We start from the raw sequence: 27,277 nt of genomic DNA, 5'->3' as shown, positions 1-27,277 counted from the left end.
TGTCTCTATACTCACTAACCAAACATGTTTTTCCTCCCCACTGAGTCACCCCCTTTATCTGGGCCTCCAACTCTTTCCTTTGGTCTCTGGCTCTTGCATCCTCAAACATTTTCAGCCCCTTTCCCTCAGCTCAAGTTCCACAGTCTGATACCAAGAGGAAAAATCTTCCTTAAGCCATTATGCAGCAGTCTAGCAAGGTGATTAAGAGCACAGCCTCTGGAACCAGACTGCCTGGGTTTACATTCCGGTTTTTACCAATTACTACATGTGTGACCTTGAGCAAGTTTCCTCACCTGCAACCTTGCTGATCTTAATAGATGAGGAAAGTGAGATGCAGAGCAGCTGTATAAGTTGCCCAAGTCTTACAGACAACAAGTGGTATATTCGGGATCAAAACCCAGACTTCTAAGTAAAAATCCAAATGATCTCATTTCAAATGCATCCAGTTGGAAGTAAATTCTCCCTCCTCGGAAATCCCTTTATGCTTCCCACAATACCTTCCACTCTCTCCTTTAAGATCACAGGGATGCTACTGCCACTACCTAACACAACTACAGCAGTCCCTACTTTTGTTGGTGACCCAAAGGCAGGGCACCAGCCAGAGTAGTGCATTTAGGACACTTTATTGAAACCATTTATAAATAGTGGGTTATAGAAAAAGGCAGAGTTATTGACCTTCTATAACTTCTTGGATACAGTGATTTAAAATCTCAGAAAGTCATAAGAGTGAGAAGAAAGTAAAGAGGCCATTTCCTGTGCCCTCCCATCTTAAAATGGAGTTCAGGATTACAGAGGACAAAAGGAGAGAATAGCACAAAATCTACCAAGGGGCAATAGCACAGTTAAGAGGACAAGCTCCGAGGTCTGGCTGCCTGGGTTCAAGTCCAGGCTCTGCCACTTATTAGCTGTATGACCTTAGACAAGTTAGTTAACTTCTCTGTGTCTTGTCTCATCTTAAAATAGGGATAATAATGATACTTCTCTCACAGGGTTGTGGTGAGATTTAAAACAATGAATGACTAATACATATTAAGCACTCAATGATCACTAGGTACTTCTATTATTTTCCCACTCAGCCTTTGAAGCTACTTTCAGATTGCTATCTCATCATAGTATATGCTTCCACAAAGTAGGGGAAGGAGGGGGAGCCCTTGCTAAACTTGGAGAATGAGTAGAAGACACAGCATTTCCCAACCTGCATCTCTACAAGTCCGTGGGCCCTCTCTGTAAGGGAGCGCACGTGTTATTGCCTGTTAGGCAAGTGTAAGAAAGTCAGTGTCAGTACAGGTATTGGTGGAAGAGGCAGGAAGTCGGCATGGCAGCCTTGACAAATGGAAGTAAATGTGTGATTTTCTTTTTCCTTGGTCTTTCTCAGGTACAGATGATGGTTCTATTGATGCCTGTAAAGGGGACTCTGGAGGCCCCTTAGTCTGTAAGGACGCCAACAATGTGACTTATGTTTGGGGTGTTGTGAGTTGGGGTGAGAACTGCGGAAATTCAGAGTTCCCAGGCGTTTACACAAAAGTGGCCAATTATTTTGACTGGATTAGTCTTCATGTAGGAAGGTCTCGTATTTCTCAGCACAATGTATAAAAAACTGTGCTCTCTTCTTTCTACTCTTTTTCTCTCAGTAGTTACATTTTAATTGAAATGATACTGCATAAGTAGTACTTCTTCAAGGAAAAAAAATAAAGGCAATTTTATTGGACATTTTTTTAAAGGTCTCTACAAAGTTTATGCTATTTTGGAATTCTGTTCAATTCTCAAATAAAAATTCTAGTCAAGCATACATATTTTATTTATTAGAAAACGTGATTGGGCTTCCCTGGTGGCGCAGTGGTTGAGAGTCCGCCTGCCGATGCAGGGGACACGGGTTCGTGCCCTGGTCGGGGAAGATCCCACATGCCGCGGAGTGCCTGGGCCTGTGAGCCATGGCCACTGAGCCTGCGCGTCCGGAGCCTGTGCTCCGCAACGGGAGAGGCCACAACAGTGACAGGCCCGCGTACCGCAAAAAAAAAAAAACACAAAAAAACAAAACACAGCCTAGGGACTTCCCTGGTGGCACAGTGGTTAAGAATCCGCCTGCCAATGCAGGGGACACGGGTTTGAGCCCTGGCCCAGGAAGATCCCACATGCTGCGGAGCAACTAAGCCCGTGCGCCACAACTACTGAGCCTGCGCTCTAAAGCCCGCGAGTCACAACTACTGAAGGCTGCGTGCCTAGAGCCCGTGCTCCGCGACAAGAGAAGCCACCGCAATGAGAAACCCGCGCACCTCAACGAAGAGTAGACCCCACTCACCACAGTTAGAGAAAGCCCACGTGCAGCAACTAAGACCCAACACAGCCAAAAATAAATAAATAAATAAATTTAAAAACACAGCCTAGTTGCAGCCACCCATAAGTTCCCATTCCAAGGCATTTAATCGTTCAGACAAGAATCAGCACAAAACAGCATATTTTATATTTTCATAATTTGTTTTGATAATTTTGACCATAGTTTCTTTCCCTAGTTCCTCTTTCTATTTTTTCTTCCTGCACTACAATTGTGTTTTCTCCCCAGTACTCCATGGACACGTCTCTTGTGAAGTTCACCAATAACCTACATGTTATTAAATCCAGTGATCAATACCCTGTCCTCACCTTCTTGCACACCCGCGGAAGTGATGGTTCTATTTTCTTAGACACGCTGGAATGTAGCGCTCTCCTGCTGCACTCGCCTCTTCTTTCTCAGTCTCCTTTGCTGCTGCTTAGTTACCTGACCCCCTACAACTTAGACCCTCTTTACATGCTCACTTTTTAGAGGATCTTAACTAGTCCCATGGCTTAAAAGCCGTTTCTATGCTGACGACTTCCAAGTTTATTTCCAGCTCTTATCTCACTTCTGAACTACAAATTCAGTGCAAACTTCTCAAATATGGTATGTCTGAAATTAATTTTCTAAAATTTCCCTGAAATCTGCTTCTTCTGGAATCCTCCCCATTTTAGCTGGTAAGAACTCTCTATCTTTCCAACCATTTAAGCCAAAACCTCAATGTTATCCTTGAGCCTTCTTTCCCTTTACACCACATTCGGTCCATCAGTAAAATCCTGTTGGATCTACCATGACGTTACATCTAGAATGTGACCACTTTTCACACCTCCACTGCTTCCTCCTTGGGCCAAGCCGTAATAATATCTTACCTAGTTTATAATGTCCTAACTGGCTTCCTGACTTCCTCTCCTGTCCATCCACAGTCAAAGTATATATAGACAAACTAGCCATTTGCTAGCAGGCAAGACCTGGAAGCTGTGGGTTTGCAACCAATAGTGTCTGTCTTGATAATAACAGGTTTTGCTGAGTAGATGAAAGTGCCCTGTAAAGAAGCCTCAAATGCTATTTGGGAGAAAAGATGAAAGTGGGTCATCTAGGAGTTATGTGATATGGTCAGTCAGGGCTGGCTTCACCAGCAGGCATCCTGTGCCAATGCACAAGGCCCTGAACCTAGAAGGGTTCCAGACTTGCTTTCATATCTCCCGTTATCACCTTGAACTTCTTAATAATTTTTGAACAAGGGGCCTTGCAGTTTTACTTTGTGCTGAGCCCTGCAAATCACGTAGATGGTCCTGTGGTCAATGCCATACCCTGGTATCTGACAGCATGAATTAAGAGGAAAAAGTAAATCTTAGAATCATTGCAGCAGAACAAACATCTAATGATTGATTATGAAAGAATGTGAAAATAAAACTTAGAATCTTGTTTTCTGGAAAGATGGCAGTGATTTCCATGAAGAACACAGTAGAAAAGGAGATCTGTTTGAGAGAAAAAGAGAAGATCTCTATCAGCCAGAGGAAATGGAGTTTGAGAATTTGATCCCTAAGGAAAGATGCGACAACAAAGACTAAATCTGAATCCTCAGAGCTGAGGCTGTATTTAGGGTAAAGAAATTAGATGAGATCACCAAGGAGTAAATGTATACAGAAAAGGGAAAAAGGAGAGATTTGGGGTGTCTATAGCAGGGCTGGAACCAGATAACATTACAATATTCTGTCTTTTTTTCTGAAGACTTATTCCCATACCAGTGAGTTTCTCTGAAAGAGCCGAGCCTGGTTTAAGTGTTCCCCTGGTGGAGCTAGGTGGGACCTCAGAGGTAATCTGGTACAACATCCAAACTTCAGAGATGAGAAACCCAAAGCTCCAGAAAGCTTAAAAAAAAAGAATTCTGTTTCTTTTTCCCAACTGTTGAAATGTGCTGTCCAAAAATTAAAGAAAAAAAAAAAAACTTTGGCATCTGGTTATGGCAGAAAGAGACCTTGGGAAGTCCCTGGAGGTCCAGTGTTAGGATTCGGCGCTCTCACTGCCAGGGTTCCGTCCCTGGAACTAAGATGCCGCAAGCCACCTTGATTTGACTGGATACTGTCACATGACTGCTCTGCGGGCACCTCAACTCCTTTACTGTAAAAAGGATAGTACCTCTCAAGCACATTTCTCCTCTTCCTTCCACTGTAGTTCAAGTTGATCACAGCCCAAGGGTGCCTGGCTGAGCATCTGAGGGCAGACTTAAGGCAGGCCGGTCTCCACTAACCTAGCCTGGGGTTGGGCTCATCTGGCGACCACCTTTTTTGTTTCTAATTCGCCCAAAGTTTGTATTCCTGAAAAGCGGTGTTCTGAGTGTGAGAGATCAAGTCCACGAAGTGCCTGGCACAGACTAAGCTCTAAATAGAGAGATAATTCTTATGAGCTCTGCACTGCACATTTATTATAAACTCATGAGGCTTGTAAGAAACACAAAACGGCAAACTAGAATTTATTGGTAATTCTTATAGAAAGGACACATCTTTTCTCAACACTTGCAATACTGCCCTGGATCTTACTGCCAAATTCTTGGAAACTGCCAGGATACTAAGATAACTATTTATAGCTCCGGTAGAAATTACTGCAATTATTATTTAAGGATTCTGCACTGCACTGGGAAAAAATACAGGGAAATGTCACTGGAGCCATCAAGTTACAAAATATCTTGAGTAGGAAAACTGTGCTTTCCTTTTTTTTTTAACTGCGTTTAAGTATGGAGGACGGCTTCTTCCTTACCAGGGAAGAAAACTCATGGTTTTATTGTCAAACCATTTTCTTCTTCCAAAATTTCTAAACTAGCATCTAGCTCGTCTTTGTCAGCCAGGCACCACCACGGTCTTGGGTTAACATGTTCCAATCCCGTTCCCCCAACGGCGGCCACCGCGGTTAGAGAGGACCGGGTAAGGACCCGAGGAGGTGAGATGCGCGTTCGGCCCACGTATCCCGCAGAATCCCGATTTCAAGCAGCGCTCTCTACAGGGGATTACGGGTAGGGAGGGTGGGGGGTGGCTCATTTCTCTGACGTTGTCTACACCCTGAAAAGCTTGTCGCGCGGGGTGACTGGGCTGCACCCCGACAGGTCAGATGAGGTCACAAGGGCTCGCCACCTGACTGCACCCTACAACTACCCCGGGAGCTTTCAAAAAATACCGATGTCCACTGACACCGGGACGAACTAATCTGCCTGTCTGGGGTACGGGGCCCGGCATAGGTATTTAGTTAGTACAACGAACCCCTAAGGCAGTACTAACGAGGGCCAAGTGAGCCGGCCTCAGGGGCGCGCCGCGACCACCACGTGGGTGGGGAGGACGCACCGGCCGCTCTGACCCGCCTACCCCGCGCCTCTGACGCACCACGCTTGGCGCAGGCGCACAGGAACCGCGGCCCGCCCAGGTGGGCGCGTGTGCCGCTCCCTGATCTCTGCCGAGGCACTGTGCTCCAGCGGGAGCTCGTTGCAGGCGGTGAGGGCCCGCCTCCCAGACGGGCAGGAGGCGTGGGCATGGAGCTGGCCGCCGTCGCCATGCCCCGGGCCCGCGCCGCTGCCTAGGGCGACCCGAGGGACGCTGCCTAGGGCGCGGCTCCGGGGACCCGTGCGGCCTATCACGGCCCGGCGCTGCACGGATGGCCCTGCTCCTGCGGCCCGTGCTCGCCGTCCTTCTCCTCCTCCTGACCGCCGCTTTCAGGTGCCAGGAGCAGGCCCAGACCACCGACTGGAGAGCCTCCCTGAAGACCATCCGGAACGGCGTTCACAAGATAGACACGTACCTGAACGCCGCCTTGGACCTCCTGGGAGGCGAGGACGGGCTCTGCCAGTATAAGTGCAATGACGGTGAGGGGAACCCCAGGCCCTGCGAGGCCCGTGCTTTCAGGGCTTTTGAGGGGGACCGAAGTCGTGGAGGTGTGAGATGCCGGCCAGACCTTGACGGTGTCCTCTGGCCCTGGGAAAACTTAACCATCGCTAGATTCGTGCCATTCTTGTGATTGAGAAACCTGCTGACGAGTTCACGCCACTATTGTTAGAATGTGAGAGATCGCCGGAGAGCGTACTCTCCGTTCTGTTTTCGTTGCGTTTGATTTTCTTTTGTTGTTGTTGTTGAAATTGCATGAAAGTTGCCTAAGAACTTAGTGACATAGCGTCATGGGGATGGAGTGAAACAGACTGATTTTATTTAGCGCCTTTAAATTAGCTGAACACGCAAAACATACCAGGAATTTTAAAGTCATGCTTTTGTAACTTTCTCAAGAATTGGTTTAAATTTTTTTTTTTCTGCAAAGCTACAGACAATAAATTGCGACCTTTGTACAGACTTTTGGTGTACTTTACTGTTGAGAAAGAGTTCTGATTAACTCTAATAGGAAATGATTCAAGCAGTACTTAACAGGAATTTTCTTTCCTTAGATACCAGTGACGCTGCCTCCTCACTGTTGGTTGCTATTAATATTATTCTTTTGATTTACGTTTTCATATTTTTAAACTTTAATTCTGTTTGAATCTGAGAACTTGTTTGGTGGCATTGTTGGTGATTAATAACTTAGTATTTCAGGCAGAGATCTTTCTTTTGAAGCGCTTGACTCTTTTGAATGCTTAGATGTTGTAATAGTTCAGACAAAGTACTTGGGCTTCTTTTTTGAATTTCAAAATGCTAAGAAAGTAATTGGGAGATCATGTTTCCGATAAAAGTGGACAAGGTTTGGGCCTAGTTAATTTAATGCTTGGCAGCCCAAAATAATAGGGAACTAAAGGACTTTAGAGGTAAAACTGGACTATATGTAGGTGAATTGAAAAGGGACCTCTGTCATGTGAAAACGTGATGCAACATGTGGTCATGATCTCTAGTTTTCTGTTAATGGAGGTAAAGAATGAACTATATCTTGTATGCTATGAACTGCTAAATTTCATTCCTTCTTAAATGTATGCCTAAATGTTACCACCGGTGTTCAATCAGGAAGGATGTTTTTGTCCTTGTAGAGCTTGTTAGGAGGAATAAGTGAGTAATTTGAAGATTAAATGGTTGCCTTTCTTGAGGCAGATGTCATAGTTTTACTTAGTCTTACTTAGTCATCCCCATTCATTAAACAAATAACTGAGTGCCTGCTATGTGTCAGGCATTGTACCAATTGGAGATTTGGCAGTGAACAAAACTGACAGAATTTCTGTCCATGGAGCTTACCTTCTGGTGGGGAGAGACAGTAAACTAAAGAATAAGTAAAACAAGCCAGATCTGCAGTGTGTGTAGATCTGAAGTGGGCCATTGCTTCCAGAACACTACAGCAGGGGAACCGTCAGTGGCGGTATTGGGAGGCGTTAGTTTACTCTTTTAAATAGGTTGGGGGAATATCACTGATGAGATAATATTTGAGAAGAAATCTGAAATGGGGAAGGTGGCACTGTGATGATCTAGGGAAAGAACAATCCAGGCAGAGGGAACAGCAAGTGTAAAGGACCAGAGCTGAAATGCCAGTCAAGGATGATTCTGAAGGTTTTGGCCTGAGCCAGAGGAAGGATGTAATTGCCGTTTACTGAGATAGGAAAGACTTGGAAGGATCAGTCCTCATAAATTTATTATGAGTCAAGCGTTCTAGAGTTTATTTAGTTTAGTTTATTACAGTTAAAATATCTCTGAAGTTAAATGGATACTATTCTTATTAAAAATATTATTTTAATCTTTCCTTTTTCTTAATCCTCTTCTCTTCCACAAGCCTCACAAAATTTACCATTTGGAGTTTAGAGCAAGGTCTCCAGCATAAAAAACACAAATGAACTCGAGAATTTAGGAAACGGTATGCTTCAGTGAAAATCTTTTAGTACTTAGTAAGTACTGTCTGCTCATAGGACCGTGGTTCCAAGTCACCGTGTTGATAATTCCAACATAATGAAGATTGATCTTTAATTGCTGTTACTTGAGAAGTCTCCCTGGAACACTATCTCAACCTTTCCTGTATTTTGGAATGTTAGTGACCAAATCAGAACCAAACAGAAACAGACAAATCTCAAAATTAAAGGAGCATGGTGATGAAGGGTTGTTTAATAGCCGCAGTAAGGAGGTCAAGGGAGCCTTAAAAAAAAAAGACTTAACGGAGGGAGAGGTGTTGGATTAAAGGGCGCAGATTTGTTGCATTCTTTTATCTTTGCTCTAGTGAAGGACCAGCATTATGGAGACTCGCTCCTTCTGGCCATCCTCCCTAGGGTGGGAACAAGGCTTTATGGAGAGTGAAATAAAGTTACGTAGGGGAGCAAATTTAATGATCACTGTTTTTTTCTTTTAACTTTCTTCTCGCTGACAGCAGAAAAGATTGAGGAAGAAAATGTTCCAATTTCCTTGAAAAATAGAAAACAAAATTGGCTTGTAAAATGTTTTTAGGATTATGAATAAGTATTCAATTCATTCAGTAATTGATATCTTAACAGGATCCCTTTGGCTGTTGTGCTCAGAATAAAAAGGGTCGAGAGAGGTGGGGGAGCAAGAATGGAGGCGGAGTGACAAGTGCAAAAATTCAGACCAAACATGGTGGTAATTTTGTTCAGGGTGGTAGCAATAAAGGTGGTGAGAAGTGGTTGGATTTGGGGTATATTTTGAAGGAAGAGCCTAAAGCATTTGCTAATGGCTTAGAAGGAAGGTGTGAGTAAACTAAAAAAGGATTCCAAAGTTTTCAGCCTGAATAATTGTAAGGATGGAGTTGCCATTAACTGAAAGCGGGGGTGGGGTGGGGGTGGTGAACATGGAAAAACTAGTTTTCGGTTCATTAGGAAAAATAACAGCATATTTGTATGCTTTTGAGAATGATTCAGCAGAGAGTAAAAACACTAATGAGGGAGAGAGGAAGGAGAATTATTGGAGTCATGTCCTTAGGTGAGAGGAGTGAGTTCTAGTACATAAATAGATTGGCCAAGAGCAGAGAGGATATGGGCACAGATGCCGGTTAGGTGGGTAGTGTTCAAGTTATCCTCTCATTGCCTTGGTTTTCTCAGTGAAGTAGGAATCGAGGTCATCAGCTGAGTGAGAAGGTGGGAATAGAAGTGTTGGAGATTGAGGAAAATAGGAAAGTGAATGTACTAGAAAACTAAAGTAGCATAAGGGCCTTTGGAGATTAATAATCAGGAATTTAAAGTTTCAGGTGTTTGGGAAAGCAGGTTGGAATTCTGTACGGCTTCATACAAAACACAGTGATAAGATCTCTCTGTGACCCAGCAGCCTTCCCCTCATGCTTCTCATCCGTTTCAGTGTCTTTCAGGTGAAGGAAATTGGTCTGTTGAAGGTATTTACACCAAATTAAGAAAAATATGTAGAAAAGAGCTATCATTGTCTCAGTCCAGGAGAATCTATAGATTTCAGCTGCCCATACAGATGATAGAATATAAAGCATCAAGATAAGAGCAGTCGTGTAGTCAGAAAGTGAAATCGATGAATAGTGTTTCCATGTAGTTGTACGTAGTGGATTTGGTTTTTGTTTTGTTCTGTTTTGTTTGGCAGCGCCCTGTGGCAGGTAGGATCTTAGCTCCTGACCAGGGATCAAACCTGCGCCCCCTGCAGTGGAAGGGCAGAGTCTTAACCACTGGACCTCCAGGGACGTCCCTGGTTTGTTTTTAAAACTCTTATTCCTATCTCATTTTTTTTTCTTAGCTTTCTGTACAGAAAAGCTAAGAGATTGTAATTTGTAATTTCTGCTTACAAATTCTAGGGGACGGTGACCCCAGCACATCATGGATTTTTGGTTTGACTCTGATGTTGTTTCTTCTACTGTTGAGTTTTTGCTTGCTTTGTTTATTAGTCTGCCCAGGTTGCTATAATAAAATACCACAGACTGGGTGATGTAAACAACAGGAGTTTATTTCTTACAGTTCTGAAGGCTAGAAAGTCCAAGATCAAGGTTTAGCCAACAATTTTCTGTGGTGAGAGCTCTCTTCCTGGCTTGCAGACAGCTGCCTTCTTGCATGGTAGGGGCAGCGGGTGAAGGGAAAGTAAGTTCTCTGGTGCGTCTTCTTATAAGGGTACTAATCCCATCATGAGGGCCCTACCCTCGTGACCTCGTCTAACCCTAATTACCCGCCAAAGGCCCTATCACCAAATACATTGAGAGTTAGGGCTTCAGTGTATGATTTTGGCGGGGACACAGTTTGGTTCATAGCACTTAGTAAAAACTGGCACCAGTAGAAATGCTAAATATTTTTAATGATCAGTGACTTATAACACCTTTTATAACAACACTTAAAATGATATGAATACAGTTGTAATCATGGTATCCATATCAACTGAACCATTTTTTCTTTTTTTAACTCTTTTATTTATTTTTTAATTTTTATTTTACATTGGAGTATAGTTGATTTACAGTGTTGTGTTAGTTTTAGGTGTACAACAAAGTGATTTCGTTATGCATATACATACATCTATTCTTAGATTCTTTCCCCCTATAAATTATTACAGAGTATTGAGTGGAGTTCCCTGTGCTATACAGTAGGTCCTTGTTGTTTATCTGTTTTATATATAGTAGTGTGTATGTGTTAATCCCAACCTCCTAATTTATCCCTCCCTCACCTTTCCCCTTTGGTAACCATAAGTTTGTTTTCTAAGTCTGTGAATCTGTTTCTGTTTTGTAAATCATTTGTATCATTTTGTCTGACTTTTGTCACTTAGTATGATAATCTCTAGGTCCATCCATACTGCTGCAAATGGCATTATTTCATTCTTTTTTATGGCTGAGTAATATTCCATTGTACATATGTTCCACATCTTCTTTATCCACTCATCTGTCATTGGACGTTTAGGTTGCTTCCATGTCTTGGCTATTGTAAATAGTGCTGCAGTGAACATTGGGGTGCATGTATCTTTTCAAAGTATGAGTTTCTCCGGATATGTGCCCAGAAGTGGGATTGCTGGATCATATGGTAGATCTATTTGTAGTTTTTTTTAAGGAACCTCCATACTGTTCTCCATAGTGGCTGTACTGATTCACATTCCTACCAACAGTGTAGGAGGGTTCCCTTTTCTCCACATCCTCTCCAGCATTTATTGTTTGTAGACTTTTTGATGATGACCATTCTGACCACTGTGAGGTGATACCTCATTGTAGTTTTGATTTGCATTTCGCTAATAATTAGTGATGTTGAGCATCTTTTCATGTGCTTTTTGGAGAAATGTCTATTTAGATACTCTGCCCATTTTTTGATTGGGTTGTTATTTTTTTATTGAGCTGCATGAGCTGTTTGTATATTTTGGAGATTAATCCCTTTTTGTTCACATCATTTGCAAATATTTTCTCCCATTCTGGGGCTTGTCTTTTCATTTTGTGTATGGTTTCCTTTGCTGTGCAAAAGCTTTTGAGTTTAATTAGGTCCCATTTGTTTATCTTTGTTTTTATTTTCATTATTTTGGGAGGTGGATCCAAAAAGATATTGCTGCAATTTATGTCGAAGAGTGTTCTGCCTATGTTTTCCTCTAAGAGTTTCCAGTCTTACATATAGGTCTTTAATCCATTCTGAGTTTATTTTTGTGCATGGTGTTAGAGAATGTTCTAATTTCATTCTTTTACATGTAGCTGTCCAGTTTTCCCAACACCACTTATTGAAGGAGCTGTCTTTGCTCCACTGTATACCCTTGCCTCCTTTGTCATAGATTAATTGACCACAGGGGCATAGGTTTATTTTTGGGCTTTCTGTCCTGTTACATTGATCTGTAAGTCTTTGTGTCAGTACCATAGTGTTTTGAATACTGTAGCTTTAGAGTATAGTCTGAACTCAGGAAGCCTGATTCCTCCAGCTCCATTTTTCTTTCTCAGTATTGCTTTGACTGTTGAGAGTCTTTTGTGTTTCCATACAAATTTTAGAATTATTTGTTCTAGTTCCATGAAAAATGCCATTGGTAATTTGATAGGGATTGCATTGAATCTGTAGATTACGTTGGGTAGTATAGTCATTTTGACAATATTGATTCTTCCAATCAAGAATAGGGTATGTTTTTCCATCTGTTTGTGTCATCTTCAATTTCTTTCATCAGCATCTTATAGTTTTCAGAGAATAGATCTTTTGCTTCCTTAGGTAGGTTTATTCCTAGGTAATCTTTTTGTTGCAGTGGTAAATGGGATTGTTTCCTTCATTTCTTTTCCTGATCTTTTGTTAGTGTATAGAAATGCAACAGATTTCTGTGTATTAATTTTGTATCTTGCAATTTTACCAAATTCCTTGATGAGCTCTAGTAGTTTTCTGGTGTTGTCTTTAGGATTTTCTGTGATGTATAGTATTATGTCATCTGCAAACAGTGACAGTTTAACTTCTTCTTTTCCAATTTGGATTCCTTTTATTTCTTTTTCTTCTCTGATTGCCATGGCTAGGACTTCCAAAACTATGTTGAATGAAAGTAGTGAGAGTGGACATCCTTCTCTTGTTCCTGATTATAGAGGAAATACTTTCAGCTTTTCACCATTGAGTATGATGTCAGCTGTGGGTTTGTCATATATGACCTTTATTATGTTGAGGTATGTTCCCTCTATACCCACTTTCTGGAGAGCTTTTATCACAAATGGGTGTTGGATTTTGTCAAAAGCCTTTTCTGCATCTGTTGAGATGATCACATGGTGTTTATTCTTCAGTTTGTTAATGGTGGTGTATCACACTGATTGATTTGCAGAATTAAAATCATTGCATCCCTGGGATAAATCCCACTTGATTATGGTGTATGAGTCTTCGAATGTATTTTTGGATTTGGTTTGCTAGTATTTTGTTGAGGATTTTAACATCTGTGTTCATCAGTGATATTGGCCTGCAATTTTCTTTTTTCGTGGTATCTTTGTCTGGTTTTGGTATCAAGGTGATGGTGGCCTCATAGAATGAGTTTAGAAGTGTTCCTTCCTCTGCAATTTTGGAAATAGTTGCAGGAGGATAGGTGTTAACTCTTGTCTAAATGTTTGATAGAATTCGCCTGTGAAGCCATCTGGTCCTGGACTTTTGTTTGTTGGGAGATTTTTAACCACAGTTTCAATTTCAGTGCTTGTGATTGGTCTGTTCATATTTTCTATTTCTTCCTAGTTCAGTTTTGGGAGATTGTACCTTTCTAAGAATTTGTCCATTTTATTGGCATATAGTTGCTTGCAGTAGTCTCTTATGATCCTTTGTATTTCTGTGGTGTCAGTTGTAACTTCTCCTTTTTCATTTCTCATTTTATTGATTTGAGTCCTCTCCCTTTTTTTCTTGATGAGTCCTGGCTAAAGGTTTATCAATTTTGTTTATCTTCTCAAAGAGCCAGGCTTTAGTTTCATTGATCTTTTCTATTGTTTTCTTCATTTCTATTTCATTTATTTCTGCTCTGATCTTTATGATTTCTTTCCTTCTGCTAACTTTGGGTTGTTTGTTCTTCTTTCTCTGTTGCTTTAGGTGTAAGTTTAGGTGGTTTATTTGTGATTTTTCTTGTTTTCTGAGGTAAGATTGTATTGCTATAAACTTCCCTCTTAGAACTGCTTTTGCTGTGTCCCATAGGTTTTGGATCATATTTTTGTTTTCATTTGTCTGTAGGTATTTTTTTTTTTTTTTTAGTGGTCATAGTTTCCTTTAGTATAAACCAATAGGTATAACTTCATATAATTATATGAATATAATTTCATAATGTCTGTAAGTAGTTTTTGATTTCCTCTTTGATTTTTTCAGTGATCCTTTGGTTGTTTAGTAACATGTTGCTTACCCTCCACATGTTTGTGTTTTTTACAGTTTTTTTCTTGTAGTTGATTTCTAATCTCATAGTTTGTCAGAGAAGATGCTTGATATGATTTCAGTTTTCTTAAATTTACCAAAGCTTGCTTTAGGGCCCAGCATGTGATCTATCCTGGAAAATGTTTCTTGTGCACTTGAAAGGAATGTGTATTCTGCTTTTGGATGGAATGCTCTATAAATATCAATTAAGTCCATCTGGTCTAATGTATCATTGAAGGCCTGTGTTTCCTTATTGACTTTCTGTCTGCATGATCTGTCCATTGATGTAAGTGGGGTGTCAAAGTCCCCCACTATTACTGTGTTACTGTTGATTTCTTCTTTTATGGCTGTTAGCATTTCCCTTATATATTGGGGTGCTCCTATGTTGCGTGCATATATATTTATAATTGTTATATCTTCTTCTTGGATTGCTCCCTTGATCATTATGTAGTGTCTTTTGTCTCTTGTAACAGTCTTCAAAGTCTGTTTTGTCTGATATGAGTATTGCTACTCCCACTTTCTTTTTATTTCCATTTGCATGGAATACCTTTTTCCATCCCCTCACTTTCAGTGTGTGTGTGTCCCTAGATCTGAAGTGGGCCTCAAGACATGGGTCTTGTTTTTGTATTCATTCAGCCAGACTGTGTCTTTTGACTGGAGCATTTAATCCCTCTACATTTAAGGTAATTATCGATATCTGTGTTCTTACCGCCGTTTTGTTAATTGTTTTGGATTTGTTTTTGTAGGTCTTTTTTCTTCCCTTCCTTTTTTGTTCTCCTGTCTTGTGACTTGATGACTATCTTTAATGTTGTGTTTGGATTCCTATTTTGTCTATGTGTGTCTATCTATTGTAGATTTTTGGTTTGTGGTGGTTATGAGGTCTTGCTATAGCAGTCTATACATAATACAAGATTGTTTTAAGTTGTTGGTCTCTTAATTTCAAATGCATTTCCTGTATCCTGCATTTGTATTCTCCTCACGATTGCTGTTTTTTTTGTTTTTTGTTTTTGTGGTACACAGGCCTCTCACTGTTGTGGCCTCTCCCACTGCGGAGCACAGGCTCTGGATGCGCAGGCTCAGCGGCCATGGCTCATGGGCCCAGCCGCTCCGTGGCATGTGGGATCTTCCCAGACCAGGGCACGAACCTGTGTCCCCTGCATCGGCAGGTGGACTCTCAACCACTGCGCCACCAGGGAAGCCCAGCTGGGTTTTTTTGTTTGTTTTTTTCTTTTAATTTATTTTTGGCTGTGTTGGGTCTTTGTTGCTGCGCACGGGCTTTGTCTAGTTGCAGCGAGTGGTGGCCACTCTTCATTGTATTGCGCGGGATTCTCATTGTGGTGGCTTCTCTTGTTGTGGAGCATGGGCTCGAGGCATGCGGGCTTCAGTAGTTGTGGCACATGGGCTCAGTAGTTGTGGCTCATGGGCTCTAGAGCACAGGCTTAGTAGCTGTGGCGCACGGGCTTAGTTGCTCTGCGCCATGTGAGATCTTCCTGGACCAGAGCTTGAATCCATGTTCCCTGCATTGGCAGGTGTATTCTTAACCACTGTGCCACCAGGGAAGCCCCACGATTGCTGGTTTTGATATCGTATTTGTGTGTGGATGATTTCCCATCTTTACTGTGTGTTTGCCTTTACTGGTGAGCTTTCCCGCTCATAATTTGCTTGATTCTAGTTGTGGCTTTTTCTTTTCCACCTAGAGAAGTTTCTTTAGCATTTCTTGTAAAGCTGGTTTGGTGGTGCTGAATTCTCTTAGCTTTTGCTGGTCTGTAAAGCTTTTGATTTCTTCCGCGAATCTAAATGAGAGCCTTGCTGGGTAGAGTATTCTTGGTTGTATGTTTTTCCCTTTCATCACTTTAAATATGTTGTGCCACTCCCTTCTGGCTTGTAGAGTTTCTGCTGAAAAATCATCTGATAACCTTATGGGGATTCCTTTGTATGTTATTTGTTGCTTTTCCTTTGTTGCTCTTAATATTTTCTCTTTGTCTTTAATTTTTGTCAATTTGATTAATATGTGTCTTGGCGTGTTTCTCCTTGGATTTGTCCTGTATGAGACTCTCTGTGCTTCCTGGACTTGATTATTTCCTTTCCCATGTTAGGGAACTTTTCAACTATAATATCTTCGAATATTTTCTCATACCCTTTCTTTTTCTCTTCTTCTTCTGGGACCCCTATAATTTGAAAGTTGATGCCTTTAATGTTGTCCCAGAGATCTCTGAGACTGTCGTCATTTCTTTTCATTCTTTTTTCTTTATTCTGTTCCATGGCAGTGATTTCCACCATTCTGTCTTCCAGCTCACTTACCCATTTTTCTGCTTCATTTGTTCTGCTATTGATTCCTTATAATGTATTTTTTTTAATGGGACTTAAAATAAATCCAAATTCTTTTTTTTTTTAATTTATTTATTTTTGGCTGTGTTGAGTCTTCGTTGCTGTGCGCAGGCTTTCTCCAGGTGCAGCGAGCGGTGCTACTCTTCGTTGTGGTGCGCGGGCTTCTCATTGCGGTGGCTTCTCTTGTTGCGGAACACCGGCTCTAGGCTCGCGGGCTCAGTAGTTGTGACTTGCAGGCTCTAGAGCGCAGGCTCAGCAGTTGTGGTGCATGGGCTCAGTTGCTCCACGGCATGTGGGATCTTCCCGGACCAGGGCTCGAACCCGTGTCCCCTGCATTGGCAGGCGGATTCTTAACCACTGTGCCACCAGGGAAGCCCCCTAATGTATTTCTTAGTGCATTTATTGTATTGTTGAACTCTGTTTGTACTTTAATTCTTCTAGTTCTTTGTTAAAAATTTCTTGTATATCCTCGATCTGTGCCTCCATTCTTTTTCTGAGATCTTGGATCATCTTTACTATCATTACTCTGAATTGTTTTTCGGGCAGATTGCTTACCTCCACTTCACGTAGTTGTTTTTCAGGGGTTTTATCTTTTCCTTTGTTTGGAACATACTCCTCTGCCATCTCATTTTGTCTCACTCTCTGTGTTTGCGGTCCCACAGGCTGCAGGATTATAGCTCCTCTTGCTTCTGTGGGTGAGGGTGGTCTAAGAGGCTTGTGCAGGCTTCCTGGTGGGAGGGACTGGTGCCACTGGTGGGTGGAGCTGGGTGTTGTCCCTCTGGTGGGCAGGGCCATGTCAAGCAGTGTGTTTAGAGGCGGCTGTGGGCTCAAGAAGACTTTAAGTAGCCTGTCTGCTGATTGGTGGGGCTGTGTTCCTTCCTTGTTGGTTGTTTGGCCTGAGGCTTCCCAGCACGGGGAAGGGTGGGGCCAGGTCTTGGCATCAAAATGGTGGTCTCCACGACAGCTCATGCCAACGAGTACTTCCAAATAACTCTGCCGCCAGTGTCCTTGTCCCCACAGTGAGCCATAAGTGCCCCCCATCTCCCCAGGGGACCCTCCAAGATCAGCAGGTAGGTCTGGTCCTATGAAGTGACTGCTTTTTCCCCTGGGTCCCGATGCACCCAAGGCCTTGTGTGTGTCCTCCAAGAGAGGCCTTTCTGTTTTCCCCCGTCCTGTTGATTTTCTGCAGTCAAGCCCCCCTGACCTTCAGAGCACAATGCTCTGGGGGTTCCTCCTCCTGATGCCACACCCCCAGACTGGGGAGCCTGACCCGGGGCTCAGAACTCTCACTTATGTGGGAGAACCTCTGTGATATAATTATTTTCCAGTTAGTCGGTCACCCACCTGGCAGGTATGGGATTTGATTGTATGGTAAATGCACCCTCCTACCACCTTCTTGTGGTTTCTTTGTCTTTGGGAGTAGAATATCGTTTTTGGTAGGTTCCAGTCCTTTTCACTGGTTGTTCAGCAGTTAGTTGTGATTTTGGTGTTTTCATGAGAGAGGGTGAGCTCAGATCCTTCTGCTCTGCTACCTTGTCCTCACTCCTCTCAACCTACTCCATATCAACTTAATCTTAAATAAACAACCTTCTATGTAAGTTGTTCAGAAATAATTATTTCATAAAGATGAATTTAGAATTTAAAACACTAAAAAATTTCAGGAAACTAGTTCAGTTTTCTGGGGTTTTTGGGGGGGGGTTGTTTTGTTTTGTTTTTGTTTTGTTTTATGTTTTGCTGTGGATAAAGAATATTTTAATTTCAGCAAGGAATGCTTCTCATTTTTTCATCCAGTGATTTCCTGTGCACCCACTTTGTGCCAGGCATCTTCTAGGTGAGCAAGACAAAATTGCTGTCTCCATAGAAACTAATTATGTTAATTTGGTTAATAAATGTTAGAAAGAAAAATAAAACCAACCATGGGTGTATGGAATGGATATAAAAGTGAAGGGGCACTATTCCAAATAGAGTAAGTAAGAAAGGCCTCTCTGAGGAACTGATATTAGTAGGTTCCTTCAAAAGAAATACATGCCCCTTTTTCCACTTACACTGGGGAGCCAGTTTTACCAGCACTTACTTCATGGTGTTATTGTCTAGTATTTCACATACAGTAGGTCTAGGTTCTTTATTACTCCATTTTAGCAGCTTCTCTCTTAGGACAGTTTTAAGCACTAGCGCTGAGATGACTACTACTTCTATCCTTGCCTCCATTTTCATTTTTGCCAGCTGATTTTCTCTGTACTCTTTTCCTCTTTATTCTCTTACAATAAGCATATTTTGTTTTGTTTTGTTTTCTCTGACTTCATTTGCTTCTAATCATTCTCCCATTCAAAGGTAATTATCTTTTACAAAATGAGGTAATGTCTGTATATACTAATACATATGCACACAGGTATGTATCGCTATCATTGTACACATTAGCATGTTCAAAAATATTTTTATAGACTCAAAATCGAAGGAAAGTGCATGGGTTTATATAAAAAACAAAGGGAAGGGAAAATAGAAGTGCTACTGTTGTATAACATTGAGAGAAATAACTTTCTGGTTAAAAAAAAAGAAAAGGAGACACTTGAGAAGAAGAGATTAGACATCCACATGCCTTTAAAACTCTAGGCCTGTAGCAGTTGTCCGAGGATGGTAATCTTTGATCCTCATGGAAAAGAGAGAAGTGCCAGAAATCTGGAGACTGGCAGGGGGAATGTATGGGGTATCCACAAAGTTGGAAACAGGATAAACAGTTTGTTGGTTAGATTTTCAAGTAATATGCCTGATATGTGTTGCTTCAGTCTCCAGGTACCTTTTAAGGTGATATGCTTCTAAATTTAAAGCAAAAAGTCCAGTTGTTAACCTGAAAAAAATATGTATAGTAAATACACTATTTTTTCTGTTTCCAGACTTTTTGAACACTCTTTGGCACATTTATTGTACTTTTTTCAGACTATAAATGTGACTCACTGCTTAGTATTTCTTGCTACATGAGTTTCTGAACATTTTAGACAGTTGATTGTTAAAACCCTTGACAAGAGAGAACTTCAAGGAGCTAGAATGGCTTCCCCAAGGATATAATGCTGATCCAGCCTTCCTCCCTTTCAGTGAAGAGGTTTCTAGCATGGTAGGGTAGATCAGATGCCTAGTCTCTCATGATACTCCCATGCAAAGTGTAGGCTGGACAGAACTTGATTTAGGTGAAATCACAACTGGCTAAGTGGTCTGCCCAAAGGGTTGGGTCAATGACGTCATGGCTTCTTGTAGAGAGGGCTCATCTCTAGCAGGGTGTTGCAGGTCTCTGTCCTGGTTAAATCAGTGTCTCAAGTTTGTGAATATCTGGGTATAACAAGTAACACTGGGTGAATACCTCTACATTTAAAATCTGCTTAACGGTCCTGAATGATGAACTAAACCTAACAAGATAAGAGTTTTATAATTTAGTGTTTTAGGCTCAAAAATTGAATGGCAGAAGTGCTGAGCCTCTAGCAGTAGATGTTAAAAAGTTCATTTTAGAAAAAAACTTTTTTTCTACTGTTACTGTGCTGTATTTTGTTTTATTTTTTTAAATTTATTTATTTATTTTATTGTTTGGCTGCATTGGGTCTTCGTTGCTGCACGCGGGCTTTCTCTAGTTATGGCAAGCGGGGGCTGCTCTTCGCTGCGGTGCGTGGGTTTCTCATTGCAGTGGCTTCTTGTTGCGGAGCACGGGCTCTAGGTGCGTGGGCTTCAGTAGTTGTGCCATGCGGGCTCAGTAGTTGTGGCTCACAGGCCCTAGAGCACAAGCTCAGTAGTTGTGCCTCACAGGCTCTAGAGTGCAGGCTCAGTAGTTGTGGCACAAGGGCTTCGTTGCTCTGCGGCATGTGGGATCTTCCCAGATCAGGCCTCAAACCCATGTCCCCTGCATTGGCAGTCGGATTCTTAGCCACTGTGCCACCAGGGAAGTCCTGTGCTGTATTTTAGCATGGAGACATAGCTGAAACGTATGCTGTCTTAGGTTATATTAGTACAAGTAGTTTATCCAGCTCAAAATACACCCATCATTCCTAATGGTGTTCAGTTTGGGGTGCCACATTCTGGATGTGACAGACTAGAAGTGATCAGTCCTTGGAGGCTAATGAACGCTCACCAAACTCAAAAGAGACTGAAGGGTAAACAGCAGTACCAGTTTATTTATAATGAGTATTATAACTGCCGTGAATATTAGGCTTCCAAGTCTTCTGCTCATTCATTCATTCATCCACAAATAATTATTGAGAACCTAACTATATGCCAGACATTGTTCTATGCGTTGGGGGTACAAAATAGACAAAAATTCCTGCCCTCAAAGGGTTTATATTTTAATATGGGGTGACAGATAATAAACAGAATAGGTTAGTGATATGTTAGAAGGCCATATGTGCTGCAAATGGTATGGTCAGAAAAGGCCTCGAACATGAAGTATGTAGATGTCAGGAGGATGAGTATCCACATAGAAAAGTAGCAGCTTCAGTGGCACTAAGGCAAGAGCAGAGCTGGAGTGTCTGTGGCCCAGCAAAGAGGTCAGATGTGATGGAATGGAGTGAGGAAGGAAGGCAGAGGAGAGAGAACAGTAAGGAGATGAGGTCAGAGATGCCATTATATAGGGCTTATAGGCACTGAAAGGACTTTTGGCCTTTTTTTTTTTTTTTCCGGCTGTGCATCATGGCATATAGGATCTTAGTTCCCCAACCAGGGTTCGAACCCGCGCACCCCTCAGTGGAAGTGCAGAGTCTTAACCACTGGACCACTAGGGAAGTCCCAGCTTTTATTCTGAATAAAATGAGAAGCCATTGGAGGGATTTTGGTAGAGCAAAGACTTAATCTAACATATATTTTAATAGGATCACTCAGGTTCAGTGTTGAGATTGGACCGTAGCTAGAGGTGGTGCTGGGTGGGGGAACCAAAGAGACTAGTTAGGTTATGGCAGTAATCCGTGGTGACTTGGAGCAGGATGGTAGCATTAGGGGTAGTGAGAAGTGGTTAGATTCTGAATATTTTGAAGGTAGAGTCAACAGGATATGCTGTTGAATTGGATGTGGGATATAAGAAAATGAGAGAGTTAAAGATGGCTGAGGTTTTTTCCCCTGAGCACCTGGAAGGATGGATATCTATTACCTGAGAAGAGGGAACTGTGGATGGAGCAGGTTTGGGGGTGAATGGCAGGAGGTACACCTTAAGTTTGAGGTGCCCATTAGATATCTAAGTATTGATAGTTAGAATATCCTCTCTGTAGGCCCTTTAAAGTGGAATGCCAAATCATAAAGAGTTTTTTTAAGAGTGAAGAACTAAAAGCAGGAGTTGAAGGATCACAGTGACTCATCTGTGATAGCCTGAGGCATCTACCTTCATCTTCCAAGGGCCCAGGAACAGCCCTCCTCTTGGACAGTGCTAGAGAAACTTCTGTCATTGGCCTCCTCTTTTCTAGATCCATCATAACGATTCCCTTTTGTACACATTGTTCTTCAGACTGGGTGGAACTTTATATCTCCGTGAAGTTATGCTCTCTCTTTTTTTTTTTGCGGTACGCGGGCCTCTCACTGTTGTGGCGTCTCCCGATGCCGAGCACAGGCTCCGGACGCGCGGGCTCAGTGGCCATGGCTCATGGGCCCAGCCGCTCCGCGGCATGTGGGATCTTCCCGGACTGGGGTACGAACCCGTGTCCCCTGCATCGGCAGGCGGACTCTCAACCACTGCGCCACCAGGGAGGCCCTGAAGTTATGCTCTCTTGAGGCTCTACTTGGTCACCTCAGTTGAGCATGTGAGTCTTAGCAGCTCACTTAAACCATTTTTAGTTCATTACTTTGAGTGGATTACTTATTTTGATGGCTGACTACTGGAAGGGTTGCTTTTTTTCTTCCTCACTTTACTTTTGGAGGGCAAACTTCAAGTCTCCTAGTAATAAATGTTAATTGAATGAAAGTTGGTGGAATACTTTGTGTCTCTCCTAAGTATCCAGATGTGGGGTGGTATTTGGAATAACTGGGGGTATTTTATTTGTGGAAGGTAAATGGTAGCCCCGGGTGTTTGAAAGGATTATCATGTAAAATAGGGAATTGGGTGGCTTTGTGTTCCCCAGAGGGCAGAGGATTGCTTACGGGTAGAATTTACACGAAAAAGAGAAGAAAGAACTCAACTGTTAATGCCAGGCCACAATGGAGTAGGCTGTTTCTTGACACTATAGGATTGTGGGAAACATTCAAAGACTCTTCGGTATATTGAAGTGATTTCTGTATTACATGAGGAGAGATATTTCTGAAGTATCTTCCAGCATTTAAGGTTGCTTTGATAATGTCATCTTTCTCCTTGTTACTGAACTATTGGTGCTATTAAGGAGAGTATAACTGGAGTAATAGTTTCCCAAGCTATCTTTGTTTCTTGCCTTTTGCCTTAGATGACGGAGGAGTATATTTGTGAAATGGTTGGTTGGAGTCTGGGCTAGAATGGTCCTGTAATGTCTTATAATGATATTAAGGTAATTAAATGATCAGGTGACCTTGTCTTCCTTAGCTTTAGACTCTAGTTAATGGTTATTGAGGTTTGTGTACAATGGAGCGTTGAGTGAGGATGGGAAGATACAGTTCTTGCCTGTAGGTTTTAACCTAAAAATATAAGCATTAGAATGTACAGTAAGATAGGGTGGATTTATGTTTCATATATATGGACCCAGTCTGGCATGTAATCTCTGAAATTGACAGAAGTCCAGAATAAGGATTTACATGTTTGTATGGTGTAGGCTTGCAAATATAATTACATTTTATGAACCAGCATAATATTTTATGAACTGCCATCTATGTGTACATGTACACATTTGTACATATTTTGCTTCGGGAGAAGTAAAAATAATTCGGTAGACAAATTAGCATTTTTAATGATCATCCGAATAAACACATATTCACTTATGTTAGCATCCAAATAGCAAATATTTCCAGGGCTAGTCTAGCACATTGTAGACCTTTTTGTGTATGTATTTTCTAACATATTTGAAAATTAATTATGATACCATTTATGTTTTATAGGATCTAAGCCTTTTCCACGTTATGGATATAAACCCTCCCCGCCGAATGGATGTGGCTCCCCACTGTTTGGTGTTCATGTAAATATTATTTTTTATTTGATAAGTTTTTATGATTGGTAGGCTATGTAATACTCTTGATAAACCATCAGTATGTTTTCAGGCTCAGAAGTAATTTTGTTTTTTGTAATAGTGATCAGGTTTGTTATATTCTTTTATAGCTAAAACACATTTAATAAGTCCTAATGAAACTAAATGGAGTAAAAGTCATGTTTTATTTTTTAATCTTGTAGATGTTAATACCATTTAAATGATATTTCCTCATGTCACAGATATGATTGAAAAGTTTAGAGAAGTCACATTACTTAGGATGAAAAAGGACAGGAAAGCATAATATTTTCTATATTAAAACTAGGCTAAGTGGGATAGCTGTGTATTTGTTGTAAGGGAGGCTGAATCTGAGCCAGTATTATGGGAGAAAAATGTTTTATGAAAGTGATTCCTGGACACAAGGGTTTTGCATATAAAGTTATTTAAAATAGATAAAGATAATTACAGATTCGAAGGAATAATGTCTTTAGGGAATGGATGAACACTTAAAGATTAAACCACAAAAACCAAAAACAAAGTTTGAGTTGTAGGAGCTTAGAAGTTGTTGGTGACATTTCATATAAAGTACATTTTACTGAGGGAGGAGGTGCAAAATACTTTGGAATATCCAAAAATCATACTTGCATAGCCCCTGCAAAAGTCTTCTAAAGCTCTTAGCTTTATCTTTCTATTCTTTTTTTTTTTTTTTTTTTGTGGTACGCGGGCCTCTCACTCTTGTGGCCTCTCCCGTTGTGGAGCGCAGGCTCAGCGGCCATGGCTCACAGGCCCAGCAGCTCCGCGGCACGTGGGATCCTCCTGGACCGGGGCACGAACCCGTGTCCCCTGCATCGGCAGGCGGACTCCTAACCACTGCGCCACCAGGGAAGCCCTCTATTCTTAAAATTATGTTTTGTGTTTTGGACAATTGGAAGTTGCGTTTGCTACCGGCAAATGACTGCGAATTCTCTAACATTGCAAAATAGGGAGCTTTGAGGCATGGCTGAGAGGGAGAGGAAGGAGTAACATGGGTGGGTGCAAGTGAGGGTAATGGAGAGATATCTAACCTGGAAAGCATTTGGAGGCAGAAACGAATTTTGGAAATTATCTATATAGCAGTGTTGTCTTTGATTTGTAAGTTTCTTTGATGCGCTACTTCAGAGGAGGTTTGAATTTCATCAGCAGTCATCCATCCAAATGTCTCTTTCAGCTTAACATTGGCATCCCTTCCTTGACAAAGTGCTGCAACCAACACGACAGGTGCTATGAGACCTGCGGCAAAAGCAAAAACGACTGTGATGAGGAGTTTCAATATTGCCTCTCCAAGATTTGCCGAGATGTGCAGAAAACACTAGGGCTAGCTCAGCATGTGCAAGGTAAGGCTGATGCGGTGGGATGGGGATAAGTGCAGTCTGCAAAGATTTATTAGATGCTTTTGTGTTAGTACAAGATATACCGATAGAAATCTTTCACTATGTATTATCTTATCTGTGGTGAAACAGCCCCTTCAATTTTCTGAGATGAGAAGTCAGTGATTTTGTCATCTAAAATGGTTTACAATCACAGAAGCAAGAAGTGTTAGGAAACCTTGGGAGGAGGGTGTGTGAGCTAGAGAAGAATTCATCCAAAATCTTGTACCTGTAGTATAGTTCTAATTACCCAGAGCCTGAAGTTTGAAATTCTGGATCCAGTGAAGTTCGGAGTATAGCACATTGGATTTGGAGTAGGAAGTTCTGGAAGATTTGAGTCTTAACTCTGTCTCTTCATATGTATCTGTGTCAGGAGGGTCCTCAAAACCACCACCACCACCACCACCACCACCACCCCGCCCCGCCCAGGTTCAGTGATTTGCCAAGAGAACTCACAGGGCTCAGCATGTAGTCATACTCACAGTGATGATTATTGCAGTGAAGGGATACAAAGCACAGTCAGCAAAGGTAATAGGCATTTCAGTGTCCTCATTTATAAAATGAGAACGGTAATACCCATCTCGTAGAGTTGTCGTAAGGGTAAAATGAAATATTTGTAGAAATACACATTACTGTACAAATACTAGTAGTTAACAAGATTTCTTTACTGTCAAGTCAAAGAACGTACCATACACTGAAATCAGAAGAGGAGGGGCAGTAAGAAGGGTCAAGAAACGAAACTACCATTTTTAAGCACTTTCCATAAGAGACTGTGCTAGATACTTGAGACATGTTTTCATTGATGTTCACAGAAACGCAAAGTACTAGTTGGCATTATGCCCCTTTTTAAAGGAAGGAAACTGAGGTTCAGAAAGAAGTAACTTGTCCCAAGTTGCATACTTCGGACTTTAAAACTTGTGTTCTGTCTATTCCAGTATTCCCCAAATAGTCTCATATTATAGGTGTTATTCTGAAATTCTAGTAATAACTAGGAAGTAATAACAAGGAGGAAATCTCTGCTCCAGGTGAAGCTTGAACTCAAAACCTCTGAATCCCTTTGAACGCTTTTGGGTAAGGTAAACTAGTTGTCCAGGTGAAGCACAGATAGATGTGTTTCCTGTTTTCTGACCTAAGGATATGCTAATGTTGTTAGCAATTTCCTTGCAGTCTCCTATTTAGTAATCATAACCTTTACACTTCTGTGGTTGGTTGTATTCCTTAATGGCACAGCCTTTTGGAAAACTTTGAAAATGCCAAGATTTTGTAATGAAAAGTTTCTTTCTTAACATGAATATTGGAAACTAGAAGTATTTGGATAACTAAAAGCCACTCTGTGCTGTGTCTCTGTAAGTATAGTATATTAAGATAATCTTAAGTGTTCCAGGTTTCTTAGAATAAGAAAAGTTAAATCTGTTATCTTTTTTATAGTCTTTCAAAAAAATTAAGAAACCCCACCAGAGGAAAAACATCTTGGATTCCTGTGTCTCCCTTTCCAAGCCAAATTTGGATATTGGTCAGAGAAAGAGACTGGGGTCCATTTAATACTTTAAGCATATTAAATTATGTGTGATCATTAAAAGCTATTGACTATAATTAAATGTTTTGAAGTTTCTCTATGTTTAACCTTCATTTTTTTCTGCACCTAGAAGTCCTTCCTTAAAGTGCAAACTTAAGAGTGTTATCAGGCATCTCTATTAGTGATATTTTCATATAAAAGGAAAATTAACAGTGATGAACTGATCAGTGCTATTGAGGGAGACTCACTGTCTAGTACAGAAAGTTGGTTTGAATAGTTGCATGCAAAGAAAAAGTAGATACACGTAGAGAGGCTGAAACGGAAAGTCTTTGTATATATATGTTACTAGTTTGCGAGGATTGGGAAGACTTTCACCTAAAATAGGTGTAAGTGCCCACTAAGGCTGTGCCTGACATTGTGCTGAAACACGTAATATATGTGAAGAGAGAGTGATGCTTTGCAGTTGCCTAACAGTAATGGCACTTTCTTACGTTGCAGCATGTGAAAGCACCGTGGAGCTCTTGTTTGACAGTGTTATACATTTAGGCTGTAAGCCGTACCTGGACAGCCAACGAGCCGCATGTAGGTGTCGCTACGAAGAAAAAACTGATCTTTAAAGAAGATGCTGACAGGTGGTGACAGCAGATGAGGACAGAAGAGCATAACCTTTGACAAAGAGCTAATGTTTTCACAGCATAAAGCTGCCTTATTTTTGTGAAAGGATTATTTTAAGACCTTATTTTGACATTAAAACTTCAAACTAAAGAAACAAATGCAGGTTATCTTCCTGGATGTTGCTGCCTTAGTGTGCCATAGTGTCTTGACAATCACAGGAAGAGGTGCATGTTAAGGGAGAATTTTTTAAAAGAAAGAGTCTAACTCAGTTTTCACAACTATATTTATCAAAAAATA

The 27,277-nt window shown here is 41.3% G+C and overlaps 2 protein-coding genes across 2 annotated transcripts in view; both read left to right on the top strand.

Moving 5' to 3' along the window:
• The window catches only part of CFI (complement factor I), a 36,315-nt gene extending 34,722 nt beyond the window's left edge, over positions 1-1,593 (top strand). Inside the window, 1 exon segment of the mRNA XM_065877271.1 lies at positions 1,376-1,593. Within this exon segment, the coding sequence (XP_065733343.1) occupies positions 1,376-1,593 (218 nt within the window).
• A 4,252-nt stretch (positions 1,594-5,845) lies between these two features.
• On the top strand, positions 5,846-26,982 carry PLA2G12A (phospholipase A2 group XIIA). The gene is made up of 4 exons (XM_065878182.1): positions 5,846-6,161; positions 23,358-23,434; positions 24,651-24,816; positions 26,864-26,982. Exons 1-4 carry the CDS (start codon positions 5,954-5,956, stop codon positions 26,980-26,982), a joined length of 570 nt encoding a protein of 189 aa, XP_065734254.1. The 5' UTR covers positions 5,846-5,953.
• Positions 26,983-27,277: the final 295 nt, after the last annotated feature.

The sequence above is a fragment of the Phocoena phocoena genome, chromosome 5, assembly GCF_963924675.1.
Source record: "Phocoena phocoena chromosome 5, mPhoPho1.1, whole genome shotgun sequence".
In the NCBI taxonomy this organism is placed as follows: Eukaryota; Metazoa; Chordata; class Mammalia; order Artiodactyla; family Phocoenidae; genus Phocoena; species Phocoena phocoena.
This window is presented reverse-complemented; position numbering and strand designations above follow the sequence as displayed.

Excerpts from the sequence above, each read along its gene's own strand:
- PLA2G12A (XM_065878182.1), top strand. The coding sequence starts at position 5,954 with ATGGCCCTGCTCCTGCGGCCCGTGCTCGCCGTCCTTCTCCTCCTCCTG. Across the intron at positions 6,162-23,357 it reads CCAGTATAAGTGCAATGACG|GATCTAAGCCTTTTCCACGT; the intron begins GTGAGGGGAACC and ends TATGTTTTATAG. Across the intron at positions 24,817-26,863 it reads GCTAGCTCAGCATGTGCAAG|CATGTGAAAGCACCGTGGAG; the intron begins GTAAGGCTGATG and ends CTTACGTTGCAG.